The sequence below is a fragment of the Chelon labrosus genome, assembly GCF_963514085.1.
Source record: "Chelon labrosus genome assembly, chromosome: 8".
Lineage (NCBI taxonomy): Eukaryota > Metazoa > Chordata > Actinopteri > Mugiliformes > Mugilidae > Chelon > Chelon labrosus.
Window position 1 is genome coordinate 26922976 of NC_140358.1, and position 23579 is coordinate 26946554.

General features: G+C 41.9%; 1 protein-coding gene across 1 annotated transcript in view; it reads right to left on the reverse strand.

Moving 5' to 3' along the window:
• Positions 1-4331: 4331 nt before the first annotated feature.
• The window catches only part of LOC311491526 (complexin-2-like), a gene marked incomplete at both ends in the record, with an annotated part of 51700 nt that continues 32452 nt past the window's right edge, over positions 4332-23579 (reverse strand). Inside the window, 2 exons of the mRNA XM_084549462.1 lie at positions 4332-4526; positions 11217-11392. Coding sequence (XP_084405588.1) covers positions 4332-4526; positions 11217-11392 — 371 coding nt within the window. The remainder of the gene's footprint in view (positions 4527-11216; positions 11393-23579) is intronic.

The window sequence follows — 23579 nt, forward strand, 5'->3', positions numbered from 1 at the left end:
AACTCGAAAATGTCAAAGCGTCGTAATTGATTTGTTTCGGTTTTAATGTCAGCCTCATTATTTATTATTTTATTATTTTTTTTTATTTTGCGCTGGAATTAAACCCAACTCAGAAGTCGCTGCCATCCCTAATGCCTCTCGCCTGGCGTTCCTCCATTATCTTTACAGCGGATTTTGTTTGATGTAAAAAGGTTTCGCCGATATCACAGACCCACTTGTGACAAACGCACTACGAGAGAGACGCCATTTGCATCCGTTTGATGTCTGCGCACTCGCGGCGACAGGGCCACGAGTCGCGGCCTCTCTCTCTTTCTCGCTCTCTCTCGCTCTCTCTCCAATCACGATTTGAATGACACAGTGCATTCTGTTTACAGCCCTTTTCGCTTTTATTGAATAGATGTTGAAACTTCTTCCGAAGGAAAGAAAGAAAGAAAAAAAAATATGAAACAACATTCGTGTTGAGATGAAGAACAGGGTTTGACCGACAGAAACAGTAACATGTGATATACATTGAAGGTCTTTGCACATACTTCCTTAACGAAATGCCATGCAATGGGATGCGATCCATGACTGCAGGTCAACGTCTCAGTCTCACAAGTCAGGGATGATCCTTCCTACCAAGCCAGAAGTACACCACATCCCTCTACCACTAGTTTCATACGTATGTATTTTAGTATCTTTACACACAGGCAGCAGTGGCCAAGGGCCCGCCGCAGAACTGTTTGAATGCAGAAACACAAGACGATGAAAAATTATATGAAATCACTTTATTCTCAGTGTGCGGTGATTCCATTTTTGCAGGAAAGTTACAGACTGAAATAGTTGTCTAAAATGGCATGCAGTGAGGCTAACAGGTGGCGCTTTGAAACACAGAGAGGACACGAAACGATTATATCAACAACCTTGCCTACATCGCACACCATTAGCATGCATACATTTTTGTCAACAAATAGGGAGAGGGAGAGAGAGAAAGAGAGAGAGAAGGGTGAGAAGATTTTGCAGTACAAAACAAATGCACCATGTGAACATGTCTCTTTTTTTCTTTTTTTTTGTCTCAAAAATACCAACCACCAGAGGACAGGAACAGGACCGGCTACAGACAAGAAAGTAGTAAATAAAAAAATACTGCACCAGAGTAAACATCTTCTCAACACGTACAAAACAGAGAAAGACAGATGCAAGAAGATAGAAACGTCAGACAGTTACATTCAAGTCACATCAAAAGAGGTTTTTTTTTTTTAAGTGCCACGTTTTCCAGGCATTTTTTTTTTTATTTATTTAATTTTTTTAATCCCATTGACGGCTGTTGTTGAGCGTAGTGGGCTCCTACCGGACGACGAAATATTGATTACGCATGACTCGGGGCAGTTTGTTTCAGGCAGTGGTCTAAAAGCCATTTGGAGCGCAATCAATTGGCATTTACAAGACGGCGATAAATGAGTTTGGGATGGCGTTGGTGGATGAGATGCGAGAGGCGATCCGATTTCAGGAGCGCGCCAGTTTGGAAAAGACCGGCGGTCTGAAGACGCTAATGGTTTTTTTTTTGTTTTATCCTTAGGTGTTTTGGCCGGGAGTTCCTTTTCAGGGGCAGTAATTGTAGCTTTCTAGTGTTTTCTTGGGCCAAACATGAGATATGTCACTCGTAATAAATAAATAAAATTTGCTCAAGGCTTGCTAGGCCACTATCAATGGAATCATTGAATCCTTTAGCAGAGAGGCTAATTATTAAGAGAAGGCTAGGTATGGTTAACGTCTATTAAAACGTAAAGCTAGAATACCTGAGAATTTCAAAATAAAGATGCAGGAACTAAATTGAAATAAATAAAATGAAACCTCATGTTTACTACTACTACTACTAATACCACAACTATTCTTTGGTTCTGGTAATGGATTTGAGTGCACGACGCATGAATCGGCTGCAGACTAGCGGCTAACGAGCGGCTCGCGAAGGCAGTTTACAAGTACATTAAAATCACAGGAAGTTCAATAAATGTGCTCTACAGGTGACCGTACCACGCCGTGCCTGCTGACGTTTTTTTTTTTTCTCCAGTAACTTCAGCATGATTACAAAGCTCACTCACAAAGCGCGGAGAAAAAGCTAATTTCCCCCTGCCTACGCCACGGGAACACACGAGTTTAGAATTTGTGCCGAGCTAGATTAATAAAAACAGTGATAATGTGGCTGGTTTTGAAGTAAAACCTTAATCACACCGACAGCTACTGTGCGCAAGTGGACCACAAAAAACGTTTTCCGGCTAAATTTATCACAAGATTTAACTGATCACTGCTAACAGCACATTTATAATTTCCCCTTAGACTTAATGTTGGGATTTTTATTTTTTTTTCTGTACATGGCAGTTAAAATAACTCTCTGCATTAACTCGATTCACTCAAGGATCCGTTTCTGGGTTGTAACAGCATGAAAAAAACAAAAAAAAACGAGTCACCCAGCCTACTCATTGTTGTAAAAGGCTAAAAAAAAGGCATTTACTGAGGCCTACTGTAAATCTGTGTATTAGGCTACCAGCACAAGTCTGGAGGAATGTCGGAAATATCTGGAATGTTTTAACAAGACACTGTGGAATGAAGGAGACATAAAAAAACAAGGCATAATGGAGAATAACTTGATTTCACCCTCGTCTTTAAAGTTGTGCCATTACGGTTATTTTTACCTGCGGGACGGGCGAGACTCTACGGAGCAGGTAAATGCTTTCTTGTGGATCTTTCATGCAGGGCACAGGGCTTTTTATAAAAAACAAAACCAAACAAAAACGTTATTTCAGCACATTTCTCTGCATGATTTTTTGTTTGTCGAAAACCTGCGGTTGAAACACGAATCCTCGTTGTGCTCGTCGTTCCATGGCCGAAACGTTTTTTTACGACACGAAACAAAACGTCCCACCTTCCCTCTTTCCTCTGCTCTAACTGGACATGTCCGACCTACAAAAAGCGTCACTTTTACAACGGCACGTCGACACGTACCGCGTCTTTAACACCGACTAACACATTAAGGAGTAACTGTAAACACGCAACAATGAAGATTGTCTGTTATTGCTGATTCGGGACTCGACTCCCATCAGTTAAACCAACGGACACAGGACAACTTCATTTTCGAAAAACAACATATTGCACTATTGTCACTGTCTGTTCACACGCATTTGTGTTTGTGAAGATTTTTTTTTCTTCTTTTTCGTACAAAAAAAAAAGTCGTGAAAACGCGAACACAACTGAAAATCAACTAGCCCGGTCAAAACGTTAACACCGTCCTATTACAAAAGCAGAGCAAGCGACACCTGCTGCTGGACATTCAACTCAAATTTCAAACCACGAACATGTAGAGCGAGTGAATTAATAGGATTTAAAGAGTTTCCATCTTCGAGAAAAAACGTATGTATGGAGAACGTTTATAGTTTTCCCCGTGGAAGAACATTTTCAGACACAGAGTCAATTATCGCTTGCTGTACATGGTAGAGATGTCAATTAAATCAAAATGGAAAACCAGTTATTGCCTCAAATATCAATGTATTTCGCTTTATACTTATTAACAAATGAAATGGCGTCCATATATGTACTTCACTTCACAACGCTTTACTGCATGCTTAAAAAAAAAACACAAAAAAATAATAAAACAAAAAGGTCTCAAATGAGTTCCTCCACTCTCCGGTTTCCAGATGTTGATTTGACTTCACCGCTGCTCATGTTACACATTCACAGTAAATTAGTGAGAGCACAAGAGGGACGGTTTGCGGGGGGTGAACCCTCACAATGGGGAACCAATAGAAATGCAACTATTTATATACACACCGCATGTATCAAATATTAGCAAGAACGTAACAGGAAAAGAAATTGAATCAAATTTCGATATGATTTGGATAATTTCTTAAAAGGTAAAAATATGGCTTATACTCTTTAGTCATCTTGATATACGTCATATTTCACTCATATATAGTACTCTTTTATATAACCGAGGCTATTTACAAACAAAAAGGGGTGGATGATGGGTGGCGTCTGATCTTGTTCTAAGTGTCGGACATTTTGGAAACGTGGCATCAGTTCGCCTTGATGTTAAAACCATCCGGTGTTGCATACTTTTTAAAAGAGAATTCTGTTTGAGACATTTAAAAAGTATGAATCACTGTTTGAGATCAGATAGTTTAATCCAAGGACAAAATCATGGCACGTTGCGCGAATCCGGGACGCTTAGAAGTTGTGTTGTGTTGTAAGGGGGTGGGGAGGAAGGTGTGACTGCAGGTTCGGGCGGGGCAGAGTGGTACAGCATTGATTAGATGGGACGTTGTAAGAAGTTGATCACATTTCACCCAAAAACATGGTTACTTTTTATTGAACATATCCATGAGTGGCGCCGGGATGAACTTCATGACCGTGTCCACGATGCTCTCTTCTTCCTCCTCGTCGCCGCAGCCGGTGGGAACTGCCTTTTTCGGGCGGGTGAGGCTGCCCTCGGAGGCCTGCTCCATAGCAGCCGCTGCCTCAGCTTCCTTCTCCTCCTTCTTCTTGATGCCGTACTGCACAGGAAGTAGAAAAAAGGAGAATCCACAGTAAGCCATTTATCCAAGATTGGTTAGTTCCAATCTAGAAAGTCTGAGATGTTATCATAAAGCAATAGGGAGGAGGTTGAGGTGGACGGATGGGTAAACAAAACATTGGACACACTAGACCACTGACTGAAGCTTCCTGTTTGCATGTTTTTATATGATGCCGTACTGCACAGGAAGTAGAAAAAGGAGAATCCATAGTAAGCCATTTCTCCAAGATTGGTTTGTTCAATGTTTTCTATTAAACTGAAGATAAAAAAAACCCTGGCATCTGTAACTTCGGCAAACAGTAGAAGAAAGTGTTAGCATTCAAATGACAGCACCATCTAGTGGCTGCAGTAATTATGACAGAGGCAAAAGAGAAAGTCTGATATGTTATAAAGCAATAGGGAGGAGGTCGAGGTGGACGGATGGGTCAACAAAACATTGGACACACTAGACCACTGACTGAAGTTGTTTATTTGTCTTTTTTTTTCAGATTATTTAGTTTCATTTTGTTTTTTTGTTTTAGATTTATTATTTTATCCTTTTCTGTCTAGCCCTCAGTACTTGGTTTTGTTCCCTTTCGTGTACCATGGTTTGGAATGACAATAAAAAACTCCGAAACCTTGAAACTGTTGTGAAAAGATAATTTGGAGTAATTTTATTAACCACCATCATTTCAAACCCTTAATTGTGTGATGAAGGTCATCTAGCCAGAACAAAATAGTTATCAAAGTATGTTTCTTTCTCTAAAACTAACAAAGTAGTTTTTCTGCCTAAGCCCATATCCAAACTTTTACCAAAGCACTGCCGCAAATCCTAAAAGGTGTTACATGTTATTGCAGTATGTTCCCATGGGTGATATCAGAGGATAGAGACACGCAGTCTACTTACTGGATGTGGTCTGTTTGGATTGGTTTCCAAAGAACTTAAATTATCCAAGTGTTTTACTTTCTAAAAATGAACCTACGCCTTTTTAAACAAAAATTTACATTAAAAAAAATAATTTCTTGACGCCATCTTTTGTGTACACCATGCCACGTTAACATATTTTAAATCAATAAAATTTTTAAAAGTACATCTTAGTTAGGGTTAGGGAAGTTAGGGTTAGAAATATGTGTGGTCAGATTCAGAGACAAGCTTTTTACATTACATTATGCACGGTGTCCCTTTTTCAACCTCAACTCCTTAGAAAGTCTGTGCATGCTGCTGATTAGGCCCAAATCTAACAAATATTCAAATCAAGAAGAGTAAAATTAAGAAGAAACTTTCCTATTTTTAGACGCCAGAAGGTGTCTTAAGGTTTTATTTGCTTTAAGTTTGTCATACAAAACAAATCCTAGCCTCTGTTGCACTAACGCGTCTCCTTTGGTCTCTTTGGTGAGAGATTTCCTGTAAAAACTGTGGCTGACCTCAAAACATCAGTGTTTACTCTAAAGATAGAAACATGGCATGAATATTTAAAAAAAATCTGAGGTAAATTGGTTTGAAAAAAATAAAATAAAAATTTCCTTGTGAAGTAATTCCAATTTCGTCATTTGAGTAAATTAGCTTCAGGCTGCATCCATAGAGTTAAACACAGTCACTTTATGCTGCAGCTATTTGGGTTCTGCATGAACAGAAATCAATTTCTGCAATTAGACGTAGAAAAGACAAGAGAGAAGTTTCTTTGATTGTGTTCGTGGGCATATGTGGAAGCTTTTAACTGCTGCTGCTGTCTCCAGTTTCACCTTCCTGGATATTTTATGGACCAATTACAGAGGCAGAAGCACGCGGCAGGTGTTCTGGACAACAGTTAGCTGACAAAACCCTCAGCAGCCTCACCAGACTAAATCAGGAGGGTGTTTCAGGGAAGAAAGGACATAAAATTGCACTTTAAAAGATTAGAGAGAACAACATCAGGTGGAAAATCTGTTTCACCGGCACCTTCGGTGAAGTAATCTACTAAAGAAAAGAATTTAGTAGGACATGGTTATGTGCAAGCCTGTCGTTCCTCTTTAATTGAGGATATCACTCAGCTGTTCCTTCCTTGTTGCATTTAAGTTAGTGTGGAACTAACTCAGCCTTCTTACGGTTGCTGTTCCAAAAAGAAGACAATGACAACGACATGAAACAAACAAGCCTGGACAGGCTAAAACAATTTCCCGCTAATGCAGCATGTCACTTCAAACACTGCACCGTAATGGAACCTGAAGCTTTTATGAATCCAAACAGATGGAGAGCGGATTGTATTACCGCAGTTCTAACTCTGAAAACCAGAGGATATTGAACGCTTTAATTTGGAGTCCGGGGCCTGGCGTTCAGTATTCTATAAAGTTTATTTTGTGCTTTGTTTTTGTTCCTAAGGTCGAGCAAAATCGATACAGCTTGGACGTCAAGGAAAAGGTTGCAGTGCACGGGAAGGTCAACGAGGCTGAGTGATGGTTGATCTCGAGGCGGAGATTGCGGAAAATGAGCCGGACTCCTCTGTGACCTCCTCGATGCTTTCCCAGGCACCCGTTAATGTGATTCTGGAGCCATAAATATCTTAAAGGAGGACTACTAGTGTCCATTTCGGCTGCAGAGCCGTGCAGGGTGGCAGCGGGAGCATCTGTGTGTTTTTAGAGTCGAACGGTTGAGGCTGTCAAGGGAGTTTTTTTTTCTTGCCGCCGTCGCCTTAGTGATTGCTCTGGGGGTTTTCAGGCTTTGTGCTCTGTAAAGCGCCTAGAGACAATTTTGATTGGTATTAAGGCTGCATGAATAAAACTAACAGGAGAAAGTATCAAATCTACAAAAGCTATGAATTTTTTTTCATCTTTATTTTTCGGCATCAAAGATAGTCTTTCTGAGTTCCCAAAGACGTGATGATAAAAAACAAACTGTAAAGACCTTTTTGAGAATAAACACACACAATGAGCTGAATGCTTGCAAAAGAACATGCGAGATCAACAGCTGGTTGGTGCTGGGCTGCTGGATTAAAACTCTAACAGTTTGGATTTGGGAGATTTCGTCTGCAGCCAGTGAGACTCTTTAAGCTGCTTCCTTAAACCGAGCCAGCTAATAACATTATACTGTCAGATCCCTGGTCTTGTGACACAAAGGCAATTAATCATCTTTCAATTTCAAATCAAATGTCGCCCTTAGCGTGGCAACAGTCGAGCAGGGAGCATCGGCAAATAAAACCACGGCCCCAGCTGAATGCTTGTCTTTATTTTGTAGGAATAGTTTTTACTGTGATTATACTGAGGCTGGTCCTCCGAGGCCATTGGAAGGATTTTATACCATATTATGTTGAATTATATAGGGTTGTTTAAACGCACCCAATTTCTAGATGTAATAATACTGAAGTGGCAATTGCAACAATTATAGTATAGTCACATACACTGGTTTATTTAAACCGTTGGTTTTATAAAATTATTTTGCACTGGAGATTAGCAATTAACTTTTGTGCAACTATAAAAAAAAATGCAAAGTGATCTTCTTTGGACCGCCTTTAGTTTTGATTACAGCACACATTCTCTGTGGCATTGTTTCGAGAAGCTTTTTCTATGTCACCAGATTTATTTCCATCCAGTGTTGCATTCATTTTTCACCAAGATCTTGTATTGATGATGGGAGAGTCTGACCACTGCACAAAGCCTTCTCCAGCACATCCCAAAGATTCTCAATGGGGTTAAGGTCTGGACTCTGTGGTGGCCAATCCATGTGTGAAAATGATGTCTCATGCTCCCTGAACCACTCTTTCACAATCTGAGCCCCATGAATCCTGGCATTGTCATCTTGGAATATGCCCGTGAACATCAGGGAAGAAAAAATCCATTGATGGAATAACCTGGTCATTCAGTATATTCAGGTAGTCAGCTGACCTCATTCTTTGGACACATAATGTTGCTGAACCTAGACCTGAGCAACTGCAGCAACCCCAGATCATAGCACTGCCCCCACAGGCTTGTACAGTAGACACTAGGCATGATGGGTGCATCACTTCATCTGCCTCTCTTCTTACCCTGATGGTTCTCCACTATCCTTCCAGTTTTTAATCATGCGTTGGACAGTTCTTAACCCAGTTTTAGTAGTTTCTACAATCTCCTTAGATGTTTTCTCTGCTTGATGCATGCCAATTATTTGACCCTTCTCAAACAGACTAACATCTTTTCCACGACCACAGGATGTGTCTTTAGACATGGTTGTTTAAGAAATGAGAAGCTACTCATTGCATCAGTTGGGGTTAAATAACTCGTACCTATTTGATTAGTTAAATCCAGGTGGTGACTTTTTTTTGGCCAGACGGTGTAGATACATATAAACTTTGATAGTGGTCATTTTCGGAAAATTTGGGCAAGATAAATTAAACTAAGCATCCTGATTAGCTGAGCAAAAAGTCTTAGTTCAACACCTGTCAAATGTTTCCTCCACTTTACGATTAAAGAAAACATTGAGTGATTGGTGGATGGATATCTCCTCTCTACCTCCCTCTGCTCCCATGGTGTGTTCCCCCACTCTCTGCTTTCTCTGTCTCAGCCTCTTGCAATCTGTCTCCCTCTCCCTCAGACGTGTAACGCAGTAACAAAGGCTTGAAGTGTAGACAGTCACGCTTAGTCAACCCCCCTTCCCTCAGCTCGCTATAATCAAGCGCTTCCCAAAGACATGCTGTCATATCGCTCTCTCTTCCCCCTGCTTCTTCTTCTTCTTCTTCCACTATTGTTCCAAAAATAAAAATTGTGTTGGCACGCCATGGAGTTAAGAGCTGATCCCAGAACTCCATAGACGGTTTTACGGGAAAAAGTTTTGAGAAAAGTCCTGAGAGCCTTCAAAGACTATTAAAGTCAGTTATTCAAAGCAGCATCAGATAGAAGTGTCCTGTAATATTTCACTGCAAGCTTTGATACTATCATTGAACATTTCATTACAGATTCATTAAATATTAAGCAGGACTTTATCAAAGACGAGACGGTCTTGGCGACACGCAAAAGAAAAAGAGTCAGTGAAAAGGGAAAGAATCGCTTTGAAGCTTTGAAGATTGAACTCTGGCACAGAGTATATTTTTAGGGATCAGTGCTCTCGTGTTAAAAACCTGATCAAAACTGAAGTGACTAATTTAAACAGCGCCAGCTTTTTTTTCCTAATATAGGCAACCCTGTGTCCTCCTTCCTTTGGCTTAATTAGTTTTGGGTAGAACGTCATACTCCTAGATTCAGAGCACGTATAACAGCAATGTACATCAACTGGTGATGTTCCTTTTGTATTACTAATACTTGAAAGGCAATGTTTAGGGTGAAAAGGTTTCAAAACAGCAGTGAAATGCAGAAAAAAATCTTCAAGTCTGCAGTTCATTGAAGCTGTACCGAGCATTTCAGCATCTTTCAGATAATTGTTCTTGTTTTATGGCCTATGACATTGCTGCCACGCTGCTTTTATTGACCTAGAATCTAAGAGTGAGAAAATCCTGGCAAACCTACTGTACCCTCTACTCCACATGTCCAACACCAAATGGCCACCAGGCAAAGCTAAACTAGTTAGTGATCATAGTGGGGCATTTAAATGAATAAATATGTTTTTTGAGAGTTGGAAGAAACCAAATCAAGAGACCATCCCACAGATACTTGATCAGTTTGGGATCTAGTTAATTTGGAGGCCAGGTCAACACCTTGTGCTGTTCTTCATGTTTTTTTTTTTTTAGTTGTTCCTAAAGTGTTTTTGTGTGTGTGTCTGTGTCAGGCTGCATCCTGCTGGGGATGGCTGCTGCCATCAAGGAGTGTCATTGCTATGGGGTGGGGGTGCCTGGTCTGGTCTAGGTGGGTGCTACATGTCTAAGTAACAGCCACACCAATGAATGCCAGGTCCAGAAGTTTCCCAGCAGAACATTGAATTGTCACAAGATGGTTAATGTTATTTACTTCACCTGTCAGTGGTCATAATGTTGTGGCTGATTGGTGTAAATGTGTTGCTTCAGTGCGGGTTGGCCCGATCCTTTGCACCAACACTACTTTGTCTATTTTTGTCTATTTGGTTTCCTGTTTTATTTTGTAAGTTCTTCCTTGGTGTTCCTTGTCTTGTTTTACTTTCTGTGTTTCCCCCCTCTGTGATTGGTGGATTGGTTTCTCCTTGTGTGCTCCGCCCTCATTAGTTTCACTTGTGTCTCATTAACCCCTCTGACCAGGTGTGTATATATACTCCTGCCTTTCCTTCCCCTTGTTTTTTTTTTTCTTTGTCTCTGTCAAGTCATCTCTGATGTTATGCTTTTGTTCTTGCTGTCCAGTTCCTCATGTTCTCCTCTTGGTTTCTGATCTTCACCAGTTTCTTCTTCACCTGCCATCCCTGCAGCAACCTCAATTCTGTTTTTTTGAGTTTTTATTAAAATCGTTTTGGTTGCCTGTCCTCTATTTGGGTTCTACTTCACCAGAAACTTGACAACAGTTTGTCATAATCGTAATAAGAAGGGTATACCCTTCCTACTCTCTGCAGCGTTTGGTATTGGCCAGTTTGTTGTAGAAGGTTGTGACTGTATTGGACAACTCCTAAATGTGGAGTCTGGAGTTAGTTTGAGACAAAACTATGCAGGAAAACGCTTGACCCAGAGAGACTGCTGCATTTTTAGATGATGATTCATGCACAGACACTTTTTGATTTTTTTTTTTTTTTTTAATGTTGCATTGATTAACTTGTGGGATTTAATTCGACTTTTTGAAGTGTTTTTACCTTATCCCTGATGCCCTGTCGGATGTTTTCTCTCTCCGCCTCCATTTTTGCATATTTGGCCTTCCTCTCCTCTTCCTGTTGCCTCAGGGCTTCTTGCCTTTCTTCCTCCTTTTTCTGGGCGTCGGGATCCTTCTCCTCCTCCCCACCAAGCATCTTCCCCATGTCTTTGGTGGCCCCTGTTGTTGGTAATAATAAAGAGAGAGAAGAGTGTCAAACTAAACAAACGGCAGATCTTTTAACAGGCGACAGCGGCAATTCACAGCAATGGCACATAATGGATCTCGGCTATCGGGGCTGTTGTTCAGCATCTAAGATTTGGGATAATTCGATAGATCTCGCTCTGTATTTCAATCCGCTTGGAGGCCGGTGAAAAGAGCAGCGCGACGTGTTGTCGACTCAACCGCCAAAGACAAAAGAAGTCTGACAATAGACAGGAACAAGAGGTGACCACTGCGAACAAGAGCCTGAGATAAAAAGGCAACCGCAATAAATTATTAGCAACTCTCTTGTGCACGCGCACTTTGGCCTTTGCTATCCCCGACAGGAATTTACATCCCCGTGTAAAGCGCCCACTTGGAGCCAGGGGTTAAGCCCGGAGAACAGAAGGTCTTGGAGTGCTGTTGAAACATAACAAACGGACTCATTCGGCTCCTGATCTCCTCTCCTGTCTGTACTCGTTAGATATGCTAAACAAGGCATCAAGCATCGTGGTAAAAAGATCACGTCCTCTGTCCTCTTGCAGCTGCGTGCTGAAGGGTCGACTGCTGCTCGCCGCATCATTTCACCTCCGCTGCTGATGATCACTTCACTGCTTGGCTTCGTATCTCATATGTAAATGTCGAGCTCTTTGTCGGAAGATAAGTACGCAGGGTTCTGAATTCAACTAAGGTTAAAAAGGAGTTCAGAAAGATGCCAATTTTGATGAAGTCAACTCAAAGAAGAAGCTATGGCACATGCTACTCCCTCTCGATGACTACCTCTGTGTGGAGCATCTGGCGTGTGCTACAGGCATCACTTGGCATGCTTCATGTGCTGCTGTGTTTTGTCCTATTCCAGTACCCCTAGGAATTATTATAATAATTTAAATCCGGTTCCAGTCTGGGAAGCACCCTAACAGCAGTGACTATACTGTAGCAGCCGCGCACAGATGTTATAGACAACAATAAATGGAATAACGCCAGCACTGAACGTTAAAAACAAATCTGTGTTCACACCGTCAGAGCTGTCAGACCGGTCCATATGCCGCACCGTGTTATGAAAGGAAAACAAGTTTCACATAAAAAGGTTTTGTTTCACTGGTGCAGGTTTATTGTGTCTGAGCAAAGTGAGTCTGCTGTCAGTTACATTCACATGCAGTTTAAAAAAAAAAAAGTAAAAGACAAGATAACTAACTTCAAAACAGAGACATTTTCTACATTTATTCAGGCTTTGATGCTTTAGTTAAAGTCTTATTAAAAAGTCTTATTTGCAGTGTGTCTGGAGTCTATCCCAGCTGTCATTGGGGCGAGAGGCGGGGCACACCCTGGACAGGTCTCCAGTCTATCTCAGTGCTAACACATAGAGACAGACAACCATTCACACTCACACCTACGGTCAATTTAGAATCACCAATGAACCTAACCAGCATGTCTTTGGACGGTGGGAGGAAGCTGGAGTACCCGGAGAGAAACCACACAGACACAGGGAGAACATGCAAACTCCACAAAGAAAGACCACAGTCGGCCCATGGATTCAAACCCAGAACCTTCTTGGTGTGAGGCATCAGTGCTAATCACCGCCTGGCTGAAAGTTAAAAGTAAAACTCTTAAAAGTAAAACCTGCCATTGTTGTTAAAGTTGAAAGGCCTTAAAGGCCAAAGTTCAAACCAGGAAGTTGGCACAAACTAATCCGGAGTGTCAGCCTCCATGTTGAGCTGCTCCTGCCGTGCCTTTGCACTTTGCCTGTGATCCGGGGCTCCGCCTGTGTGTTCCCACTCCAGAGGCATTAGCTCATCTTTCCGGCTCAGTGGCTGGAAACCAGCCAGCGCTCTAACAACGGGGCCCAGGCATCTTGAACCCGTGACTCTCTGCTCACTTCCAAGCCACGGAAAAGAAATTGAATTTAATGAGAACAGGGCCCCCTCGACCACACCGGGCAAATTTGAAATACGTCTGGCTCGTGCCCCTGCCCTTAGACCGGCAAACCTCCTTTCCTTGTTAGGAGCCTCTGTCTCCAACTCAGGCCAGCGCTGGGCTACAAGGCTGAGCCTCGCAGGCTCTCTGGAAGAAAAACTCAAAGACAGAAGCATCTGCTCTTGCGGTAAAATTGATGAGACAGGGTTGACCTTGGGGTTCTTGGCTGCAGCGTGAAGCGGCCGTGTTGATGCACCAGAACAAGCCCCGGCCCTTATTCATATGGAGAGGGGTGACGGCTGCTTCTGACACATGACATGCTGACATGCTAAGAATGGATTCATTCATCTCGAGACTTTGTCATGTCAGTGGTGACGTTTACAAGGACGGTAAATAAAATGATCTGCATCAAGGCTCATTTACGGTACTGCGGGACATAGACTCCGTAACCTACGTACGTAGCCTACGCTGGTGTGAGACATTTATACTTGTGCGCTCGTCGGCACTCTGTTGTCTTTGCCAGTTGGGTTAATTTTTGTTTCTACTTCCTGCTTCACTTTTAACAATGGTGACTGAAACTTTTGCAAAAGACGGATCGTACAAATGTTTGTAAGCCGGAAATACTAAAGCAGAAACACGCTACCACCAAACGGAGGTACTACCAACTCTTGCAGCGTCAAACTGATGCAGAAGCCTAAACCGCCTATAAGATGTACCGTATGTGTTTACATGCCTCTAAAAACATTAATCAGAATCAAACTTTTTTTGACATTTGCGAAGTAGTCTGCCTGCTTGTAGACCACTGAATCTGCCAAAGACACAACAGCAGACGACTGTTTGTGTGTTTTCTCCCCAGCTTTGTTGACAGTACTAAATTAATTCAATAGAAAAAGATGACCGAGATGAAGCCATGTTTTCAACGTTGCTGTGCACACGGATTCCGGCTTTTTTTAAACACGTGACCAGTTTGCAGTGTTTAAATGAAACGCAGTCATTCATAAATCAAATTTTCTTCTAGTAATTCATGATCTCTAACATCTGCCAGTTTCAAATTTCTTCTTGTCATGATATTATGTAGCATCAGTGCTTATTAGTTCCTGGATAAAAAGGCAATTCGACTGGTATCCAAGGGAGGATAAAAACTGTTCACCCTGAACATGTTAATTGTTCACTTGTCACTTTTTGCCTCTTGATTTAATTCTTGTTTAAATTCAAACTTCTGCAGAAACGTTTCTTTCTAAAAGTCGCTCCATGCAAAAAAAACACAAGACAGTTTTTCAGCACAGGGCTCTGAATCACTCATCGGCAGACGAGTCTACGGATGTTTCTGAGACTCATCCGTCACCTGTCCATCTTTGGCAGCAACCAAACACTGCAATCTATTTCCGCTACACGTGAATAATTTACAAGCTTTACCAAAGCAGCTTTAATCTCAAAGAAAACAAACCAACAGGACTTTATGAATAAGTAACGAACATATAGCGTGTTTTGATCAAAAGTGGTGCAAGCAAAGACACCGCAACGGCTGTCGAGGGGGAAGATGACGTCTCAGCGTGGAGCACTTTGTCCACAAACATGAACCACAGGCTGAAGTGTCCTCTCGCAAGACACCGATCCCCAATTTGCTCCGAGTGCTCGTCGGTGCGGCGTCGCGTGAATGTCGACGTGTCCGCTGTGACAGGAAACCGCTTTGAGTGGGAATAGGTGGAAAAACTCTACACAAATAAAATCCCATGCACCATTTCATGCGCCGCAGAGGAACACTGGGGTTTCATAATTAATTATGTGATTCATAAAGAGCTCCCGATCTGGCAGATTTGCTTTCTGGTGGTGGTGCTCTTAAGAATATGTCTTTCTGCTTCTCTGTGCTTTGCCCCAGGAAAAAAAAAGTAGAATTGTAAACTTTCATTCTGACTCTGTTGTCTGTAGCTTGAGGAGATTCTCCCAAATGAATAACTAGTCTTCTCTTAAGCTGAGTGTGCTTCGGGGGTAATATATTCTCCTTTTGGCCAAGCTCAAGAGAGAAACTTCTGAAAAAGGAACTTTTGAAACTTTAGAGTCTGCAGCCTTGAATTAAAATACAGCACGACACACACTGTTATCCCGTTTGAGCTTACGCTTTATTGGATGTATCTTCCTACGTTCCTGTCATCCTCAGCTATTATTACCTTCTCATTTGTACTGCCACCTATACTGAAATGTTAATTTGTGCCAGCAAGGTCTACCCTGGATTGGATGTAGATATATTGTAGTATTTTTTCCTTTTTATAAGAAGTCGTAAGATATGAAGGATCAAATTCACACTCTCAAAAGTTCTTCTTTTCTACTTTTATCAGAAATCAGATGCAATATTAAAAAGATTCTCCTCCTATCTATGGTCTCCTTCTTAAGATTTTTACTTTTTGCTTTTGATCCTTTCTGACTTTTTTTTTCACTCTCCCCCTCATTTGCCTCAACCCTCTCAACCCTCCACACGACTAATCTTCATGTCCAAGACTAATTAGCTCGTTCGATTCTGACAAAGTTGCCGTGCCAAAGTCTGAGACGGTTGTCGTTCCCAAAAGCCTCGGTGTCGTCAAAAAAAAAAAAAAAAAAGAAAAGCTGCCAGCTGTGGAGTCTGAGAGCCGTGCAAAGAGAGAAAAGCTCCAGAGAACGAGCCGAGAGCATCGGCCACGCTTAGAAAAACACCGAAACGTGCTTTAAAGTGCTTAATTAGAAGACGCGGTGAATGGCTCGTTCTTCGCTGCACTTGTAGTGTTGTACAGATGCCTGAAAAATTAGGGTTTCCATGCCACGAGATTAATCTCAACCCACATCTAGCACCCATACAGCATACCGCCTGATATGATCTGTAACGTTGAAGATCAAAAACGCTTTCCTTTATATCTGATCCGCAAAACCATTCCATTCGCCTTTTTCTAAAAATACAGCTCCCCCAGGAAGGAAGACACCAGTGATTTGTGAACGATTTGGACCCAAAGAAGACACTGAATCATCGACACCAGCTGGATGAGGGTCAGCAATCAACCGGGTGGTAACAGGAAGCCAGAGACTGATTAAGGAGACCAATTACGTTCAAAGGACCAACCGTTAGGAGAGACTTGGGACACGTTCACATTCATTCCCCATCAATGGCCAGATGACGGTTTGTTGTCATGTGCCCAGAGGTGCAGAATAAGACCTAAAATTGTCTTTTTCATAGACGTGTTGCATGAACCCTCAGCTCAGATTGTCTTTCATATGAAGACACAGTCCATCACCAATACAAATACAAACATGTAGCTAAATGTCTCATGTCTTTGACACAAAACTCAAGAAAAACTGTGGAGATATTTCACTCTGACCGCAAATTTCAACGGGCTTGTGGTGCAAGAAGAAATGTCAGGGGATCATTAGGGTTCATCCTCTGTGCGCCATCGAGGTCTGTACCAAAGTTGATGTCAATTCATTCAATAGTTGTTGAGACCTTTCACTAAAAACAAAAAGGTCAGTGATTAGGCTTAATAAAAAGATGGACGGTTCACCAAGAACTTCTGCACCAAATTCTGTGACAATACCTCCAGTATCTGAGATGTTCCAGGCTGAACCAAATTTTGAAACTCATTACTTTAATTCATTGCTGGTAATTAGTCAGCCTTCCTTTTGTCCTGTTTTTTATTCCTTGTACATACATGTGGATAAGACGGCGCCCTGGAAGTGGCCGCGTGCGTCTATCATGTTTTATATCACTCTTTTACACCATACTGCAGCACTGAACCTGCGACATCACTGCCGCGAACACGGAGAGCTGGCTATCTCTTTGAATTCATTACAGCTTTAAAGGGACTTTTTAGGTCAGAGGGATGACGAGTGGAAACCAGAAAGGGATCAGGGTGGAAGTTTTGAAGCTATGGATGGTCGGGTCGGGGGGGTGGGGGGTGGATTAGCCCGTGCATGGTTACATTTAGCGTGTGAAAACATGAGGAGACGGAGCGGAAGTATCAGCTCTGCAGAATGAGAGTAAAATGTGCAGCAATGAATTCCCTCTGTGGATGTGCATGTATGGTATGCATTTCAATTTTTTTGTCTGTGTCCATGTAAGACTTGTCCAATTAGGAGACTAAATGTTCCTGAAGAAGGACAGAGAAGGAATATGGGAATAAAGGGCTTAACACGATAATGTGAGTCACATTATTTCTACTATAGCAAATTGGTGTTTGGTAGAGAAAAAGGGGAGAGACTAATAGAGGTCATTTGTGACAAGGACAAATAAATAGTCCAGAGAGACACACACAATGATCAACCGTGAAAATGAGCGTGAGCTTCAGTGAGAGGACAGTCAATTGAAACAAGCCAGACCACCTCCAGATGTTGTCAGAGATCGGATCTCTCAAATGCGATCTCAATGCTTCCTGGGGGTGTTCGCATCTGTCTTTTATGTGATCGGATCGGCCAGATCGCATCTTAATGCAAGGTCTGAACAAGCCCTACATTGACTGATGAACTCAGAAATCCATGCTGGGGGAAAGTTAAGAGGAAGAGACAGAAAGGTAAATTAAAAGATTACAAAAAATGAGACAGGAGGGCAAACAAAGAGAAACAGACTTAGACAAAAAAGATCTGAAAATAAGAGCTCCCGCGGCAGCAGACCGCCGGGTCCCTGCCTCAACCCCTACTGCCCACTTCAGTCAAGCAGTCCGTCTTCATCGGCCTCCTGCACCCCCCCACCCAGGCCAAGGTGGTGCAGAAAAGTGGTCCCAAATCCCCTGTGGAAAAACCACAGAGGCAGCCTTACAGGCAGGGTAGAGAGAGAATACGCTGCTGTTCTTCTCTTGTTTCAGTGTCATCCACAAGTTTAATCTCACATTTCTTTAGCAGGTACGCTCAAAGCCAAAAACACAGCAGTGTAAACAAAGAAGCTCAGACAGAATTACTTGTTTTTGCAGTCGAGAGAAAATCCAACATCTAATTAAAAACCAGCTCTGTTGTGTTGTTGTATTTCTTGCATGTCACTGATATCCTGAAGACTGGACTGGAATTTTATTGTGATTATTTTGATTCTGACCACATGTTTCATTTGTAGAAAGCATTTTACTGAACATAAAGTAATGTTTGATCTACAAAATCTCAAGATACTGCTTACATCATTTGGAAGTACAGATGGGAGCATGAACACCGTAGTTTCATGTGACTGAGCTCAGTTTCAAGTCATTCTGAGATGTGGTGCATAAGAACTTCTCCAGATCATCTGAAAACACATCAGCTGTGCAATTAAATGACGGGTCTCATTTTTCTTTGGTTCTTTAGTCACCTCGTGCAGTTTATGGCTTTTAAAATCGGCCTTGACTGGGTGAAAACGGAGCTCGTAAATCGGCGTGGGTGTTTCTAAAGTGACTTAACATGCCGCCAACTTCTTAAAGGTCACCGCTGCGGCGTGATGCTTTAAAAGATCTGCCGCTGTTTCGACTCCTACACAAAGTCTTATCAATGTCAGACCCTTGAAAAGATCTTTTGTTAAAGCAGCACTGAGTCACTTTTCACACTGAGCTGTCTGTGCTCGTCCCGACTATTGACTCTATCGGGGGAGTCTGATCTGATTTTTTATTTATTTTTTTTTTTGGAGCACGGCTGTCCTTGGAGAGCCCTAACAACACTTTGGGGTGAGATAGGAGGAGAAAGCCCCGGTTGATTGCTCCTGCATCGCTATGAGCGACAGGCTGACCGGTGAAAGATTATTTTAAAGTGGGATGGTGCCAAGTTAAATCTCCTGGGTGCCCTTGAACAACACATAAAACATTCTGTCCTTTTTTATTCCTTCTACATTTATGTGGGTGAGCGAGTGGTCTTTAGGTGACCTTGCATGTAATATTGTACTTCTAGCAAGATGGTGCAAAGTGATAAAAATATCCATTTAAGACCTGATAATTCCTCTCTATTTATCTATGAAGGACAGGAATTTTCATAAAACCCACCTGTCTTAAAGGGGAACTACTGTTTTTTACAACCTGGACCTTATTTCTGGCATAAAATACACTTGTTTACTCACCCAACTTTTGTGTAATTTGCAGTCGTTCGGGAGATAATTTGAGCATATATCCATATAGGGAGTGACTGGGGCACCGAAACACAGCCTCTAAATAACGCATCTGCCACGAAACTCGTTAGCTAGTTTTTTGCAACATGGCTGAATATTTTTCCGATTCTGAGGTTGTGGACGAACCATAGCAGGGGCAAATTACAGGTAAACAAGCCGACCTTTGCGGGTGTGCGCGGCGCTCAGAGATGACATCATCCAGGTCAGAAGACATCATGTGGGCTCTGTAGGTCAATCTACAGACCCCGGGTGATGATAACGGGTAACTTTGGACTCAACGGGGAATAGCACTAGCGTATCATAACAAAATATTGGTGAAATGAACGAGTTTCGCAGCAGATAATGCGTTATTTAGAGGCTGCGTCTCGTTGCCCCAGTCACTCCCACTATATGGATATATGCAGATCTAAATATCTCCCAACTGACTACAAATTACACAAAAGTTATATGGGTGAGTAAACAGTCGTATTTAATGCCAGAAATAAGGTCCAGGTTGTAAAAAACTAGTTCCCCTTTAAGAATGTAAGAGCTTAAAATTATGCTTAATTCAGGACGTCGTCACTTTAAGTGACAAATAAATGCTGCCTCAAGTTACTACACAAATGCAACACCTCTTTTACCATTTTTGCATTAGCGGGACGTTAGGTGGAGTCGGGCCCTGCCAATATGCCGACGGCCATAGCCGCCACACTGAGCTTCAAAGCTGCTCTTAATTACCAAGATAACAGAAATGTTAAAAGGCATCTGTCTTTTCGAGTGTAATAACTAGGGGTGGGACCCGATTAAAAAAAACAACAACATTAATCTAATTAATTAGAGGCTTTGTAATTAATCTCGATTAATCGCATTTTAATCGCATAACAATATTTGCCCCAAAAAGCAACATTTTTTTTTTATTTAAATGGATTTTAGTGAATCAAATAACAGACACAGACATGAATATTGTAAACTCAAGAGCTTCTAATGTCTGGGAAAATGCATTTAATTGAATTTCAATTCAAAACAGGAGAAAAAAGAAATAAGAGGTTTGCGAAACAAAATGAGTTACAGGGAAAATTAAGCGATACTGTCTCTGTGGTATAAAGGATTGTCAGTTTTTTTTCCTCGGGCATTATTACCAACGGATATTAAGCAGCACTATCACCACCATCTTGAGTGGACATAATTTTACGTACCCAACATGTCTTACGCTTCTAAGAAAAACAAGATTATCTGCATATTCGGAGAAAAGATAAAGTTTAACTTCCCCATTTGGTTACACTAGGTGCAGATTTATTTCTCATTTATTTCTTCATTCAGCGGACTGATGTGGACATGTATGTGCAGAGAGAAGCAAGGACCTCAGAAGAAGAAGAAGAGGTAATATATAATGTCAGCGTTTGAAGTACATGGCAAACCGGACTGAAACGTAGAATGATGTTTCAGGCGCTAGAAGCTAAATGGAGAGAACACACTTAGGAGATGTAAAGAGTGCCCCCCCTCCTCCCCTCCTCTTACCTCAGTAAATCTCTGGGTCATGTGGGAAAAAGGAGGCTTGAGCTACATCTTTCCTGTGCTTTATCACCCGTTTGAAACCATTATCATCCAAAGACAGCCTGGCGGAGTCTGGCCTCGGCGCTGAGCGAGCAGAGACAGACTAGATTTATCACCTCTGAGGTTGGCACCGAGGACGCGGGCAAACCACGCGCAAATAAACACATCGAACGCAGGTCACCGCAACAAGCTTTTACTTTGGGATTGCTTAGTTTATCTTGCTAAAATGTGCAGACAAAGAACAATCAACTTGATAAATAACACTCCCAAGCGGGAAAATTAGCAGATAAATCAAAATATAAATGTCACCGAGGCAATAGAAATTGAGCAGTCACGCTCCCCGTGATATTCTGGACTCATTATGATAACTGTCTCTGTATGAAATTCAGGCCTTGTAGCTTCGTCTGCCTCCTCAAATAAGAGCCTATTTCTGTTGGAGCGCGCTCAAACGGGACCCGACAGCTGTGGCGGGCCCGTTTGGTTGCGTGCCAGAGATCACAGAAGAGCAATCGCCGACATTCATGTGCAATTACTCCGGAGTCGCGGCAGTAAATGAGAGACGGAGGTGAGGCTGCGACGGAGGGCTCAAACTTTTCTGGGTTCACCACTGGGACGGAGGAAGGAGATCGGCTGTAATTCAGAGAGAAAATGTCATTTCACATGGACACTTTCCTCAAAATAGAGCCTACGTACTGTATTATGTGCTGCAGCTGTTTAGCTAGGTGTTCAAGAGCACTCGAAAATGTAGAAATATAAACCGTAGAATTGTGAATTACGTCACTTTTTTGTATCACTGTTCAAAGATACTCATCTAGCACAATGGTTGCTAGATTTTAAAACTAAATTACTGTTCTAATTATGAATATCGGTCTTGATCCCAAACTGATCAAGTATCTGTGGGATGATCCACAGAGGCCCCTCCCCTCAAAGGCCCCCAAGACACCACAGGACACCTTCAGAAGGCCCATGTCCATTCTCTGACCAGTCACCACAAGGGAGACCTACACAATATTAGGAAGGTAGTCATATATTATGCCTGATCGGTGTACATGTGCAGGAATTGATCTCGGTTTGGGGCTAATCAATGAATGAGCATTAGAAAAAGCCGGTCAACACAGCAGCATATGGTTTTGTTGTTATGGAGACGTTTAGCCCATGACTGCTCTGAGGTCACATTATAAATTCATTGCTTCAGTCTCTATCACAGCATCGCTTTGCTGCAAGTGTCCTCCAGCAAATTGCAGCACACGTGACGGCTCCAAGGTCCCGGCTCTATATATATATAAAGGAATAAACTCTTCTTACCAACACGTCGACACAGGATCTAAGATTGTTTCTTTTCCAGCGAGGGCCGATGAGGCATCAGGCGGTACTTTAAAGACATTATCTTACACCGGGGCTTTTTTTTTGTTAATAGCTATGTCTGGCTTTCTGATCATTGCATGTTATTACATTCAAGGGAATATCTAAATATAGCCATTAGAGCTCATTAAATGCATCGCTGTGAGACAATGGTATTAATGCAGCCTTAATGAAAGTCTTGTCTGAGTTTAACTCTTGCTAATGAGAGCTACTCTGTTGTTTCATTGGTGATCATTTAGATAATAAACCTCAATCATCAGATTATGATCGAATTAAGCATTTTTATAAGAGAAGTCAACTTTTGGTCGGAATACAGATACGTTATAGTAGATAAAAATACTTCCTAGATGATGGAACCACTTACTTTCTCGTCAGTCTGGCTCACTCTGTAACAACGCCACCCAAACACTAATCGGCGCTGTGTCTTTTTTTGTTTCGACTTCCTGCTTCACTTTCAACAATGGAGACTGAAACCTTTGCCGAAATTTCTTCGAAGACGTGTCGTACAAATGTTTGTATCTCCGAACCTCCTCAGTTAACCTTTCCTCCATGTGTTCCATCTTTGTTGATCCAAAACAATCAATTTGAAAATTGTGGAGATGGAGAAGCAGCCGGAAATACTAAAGAGGAAACACACTACTACTAACCTTACCAATCACAGCTCTTGCGGAGGTACACGTCAGCTGTTAAACCACCTATAAATGTTACTCCTGCTGTTCAGTTAAGACTTTGATTATTCAAAGTGCATTTTTTTCAGCCTGAAGTGTAACCAAAAATAGAACCGGTTTCATCTGCTCCACATGCAAAAAAAACAACAACTTGACAGCAGCTGTCGACGCTAGAAGTGCTACCTTGAATCCAGCAGGGCTTGGCGTCACTTTCAGATGTTCAGCTCAAATCGAAAGACAAGTCTAATTCAGCATCACATCAATGCACGTTTCAGGTTCTGTTGCTGTTCAAAATAAAGCCTGAAGCCACGTCTGGGCGTTTTCTCCTTGTAGTAAACAAACAGTAGGTTATTTCTTTGAGGTTTTGTTTGCGTCTGTCCGGTCACTGAGGTCTCGTGAGTTTATCGAGACCGGCCGTGCTCTGCTGCTGTTTGCTTTGTTCTGCAAGGAAGGATACTTGAATGCAATCATGTGAGATGTGATTAAAATTTGTTTGCTTCTGAGATGGTCAAATAAATACCGATTAGACCGTGAAACCAATTAACGCAGGTGCCATTCTGCTTTTCAGGTGCTTTAAAATCTGTCAGAGACTTTAATGGCAGCAAACACGGTGTTA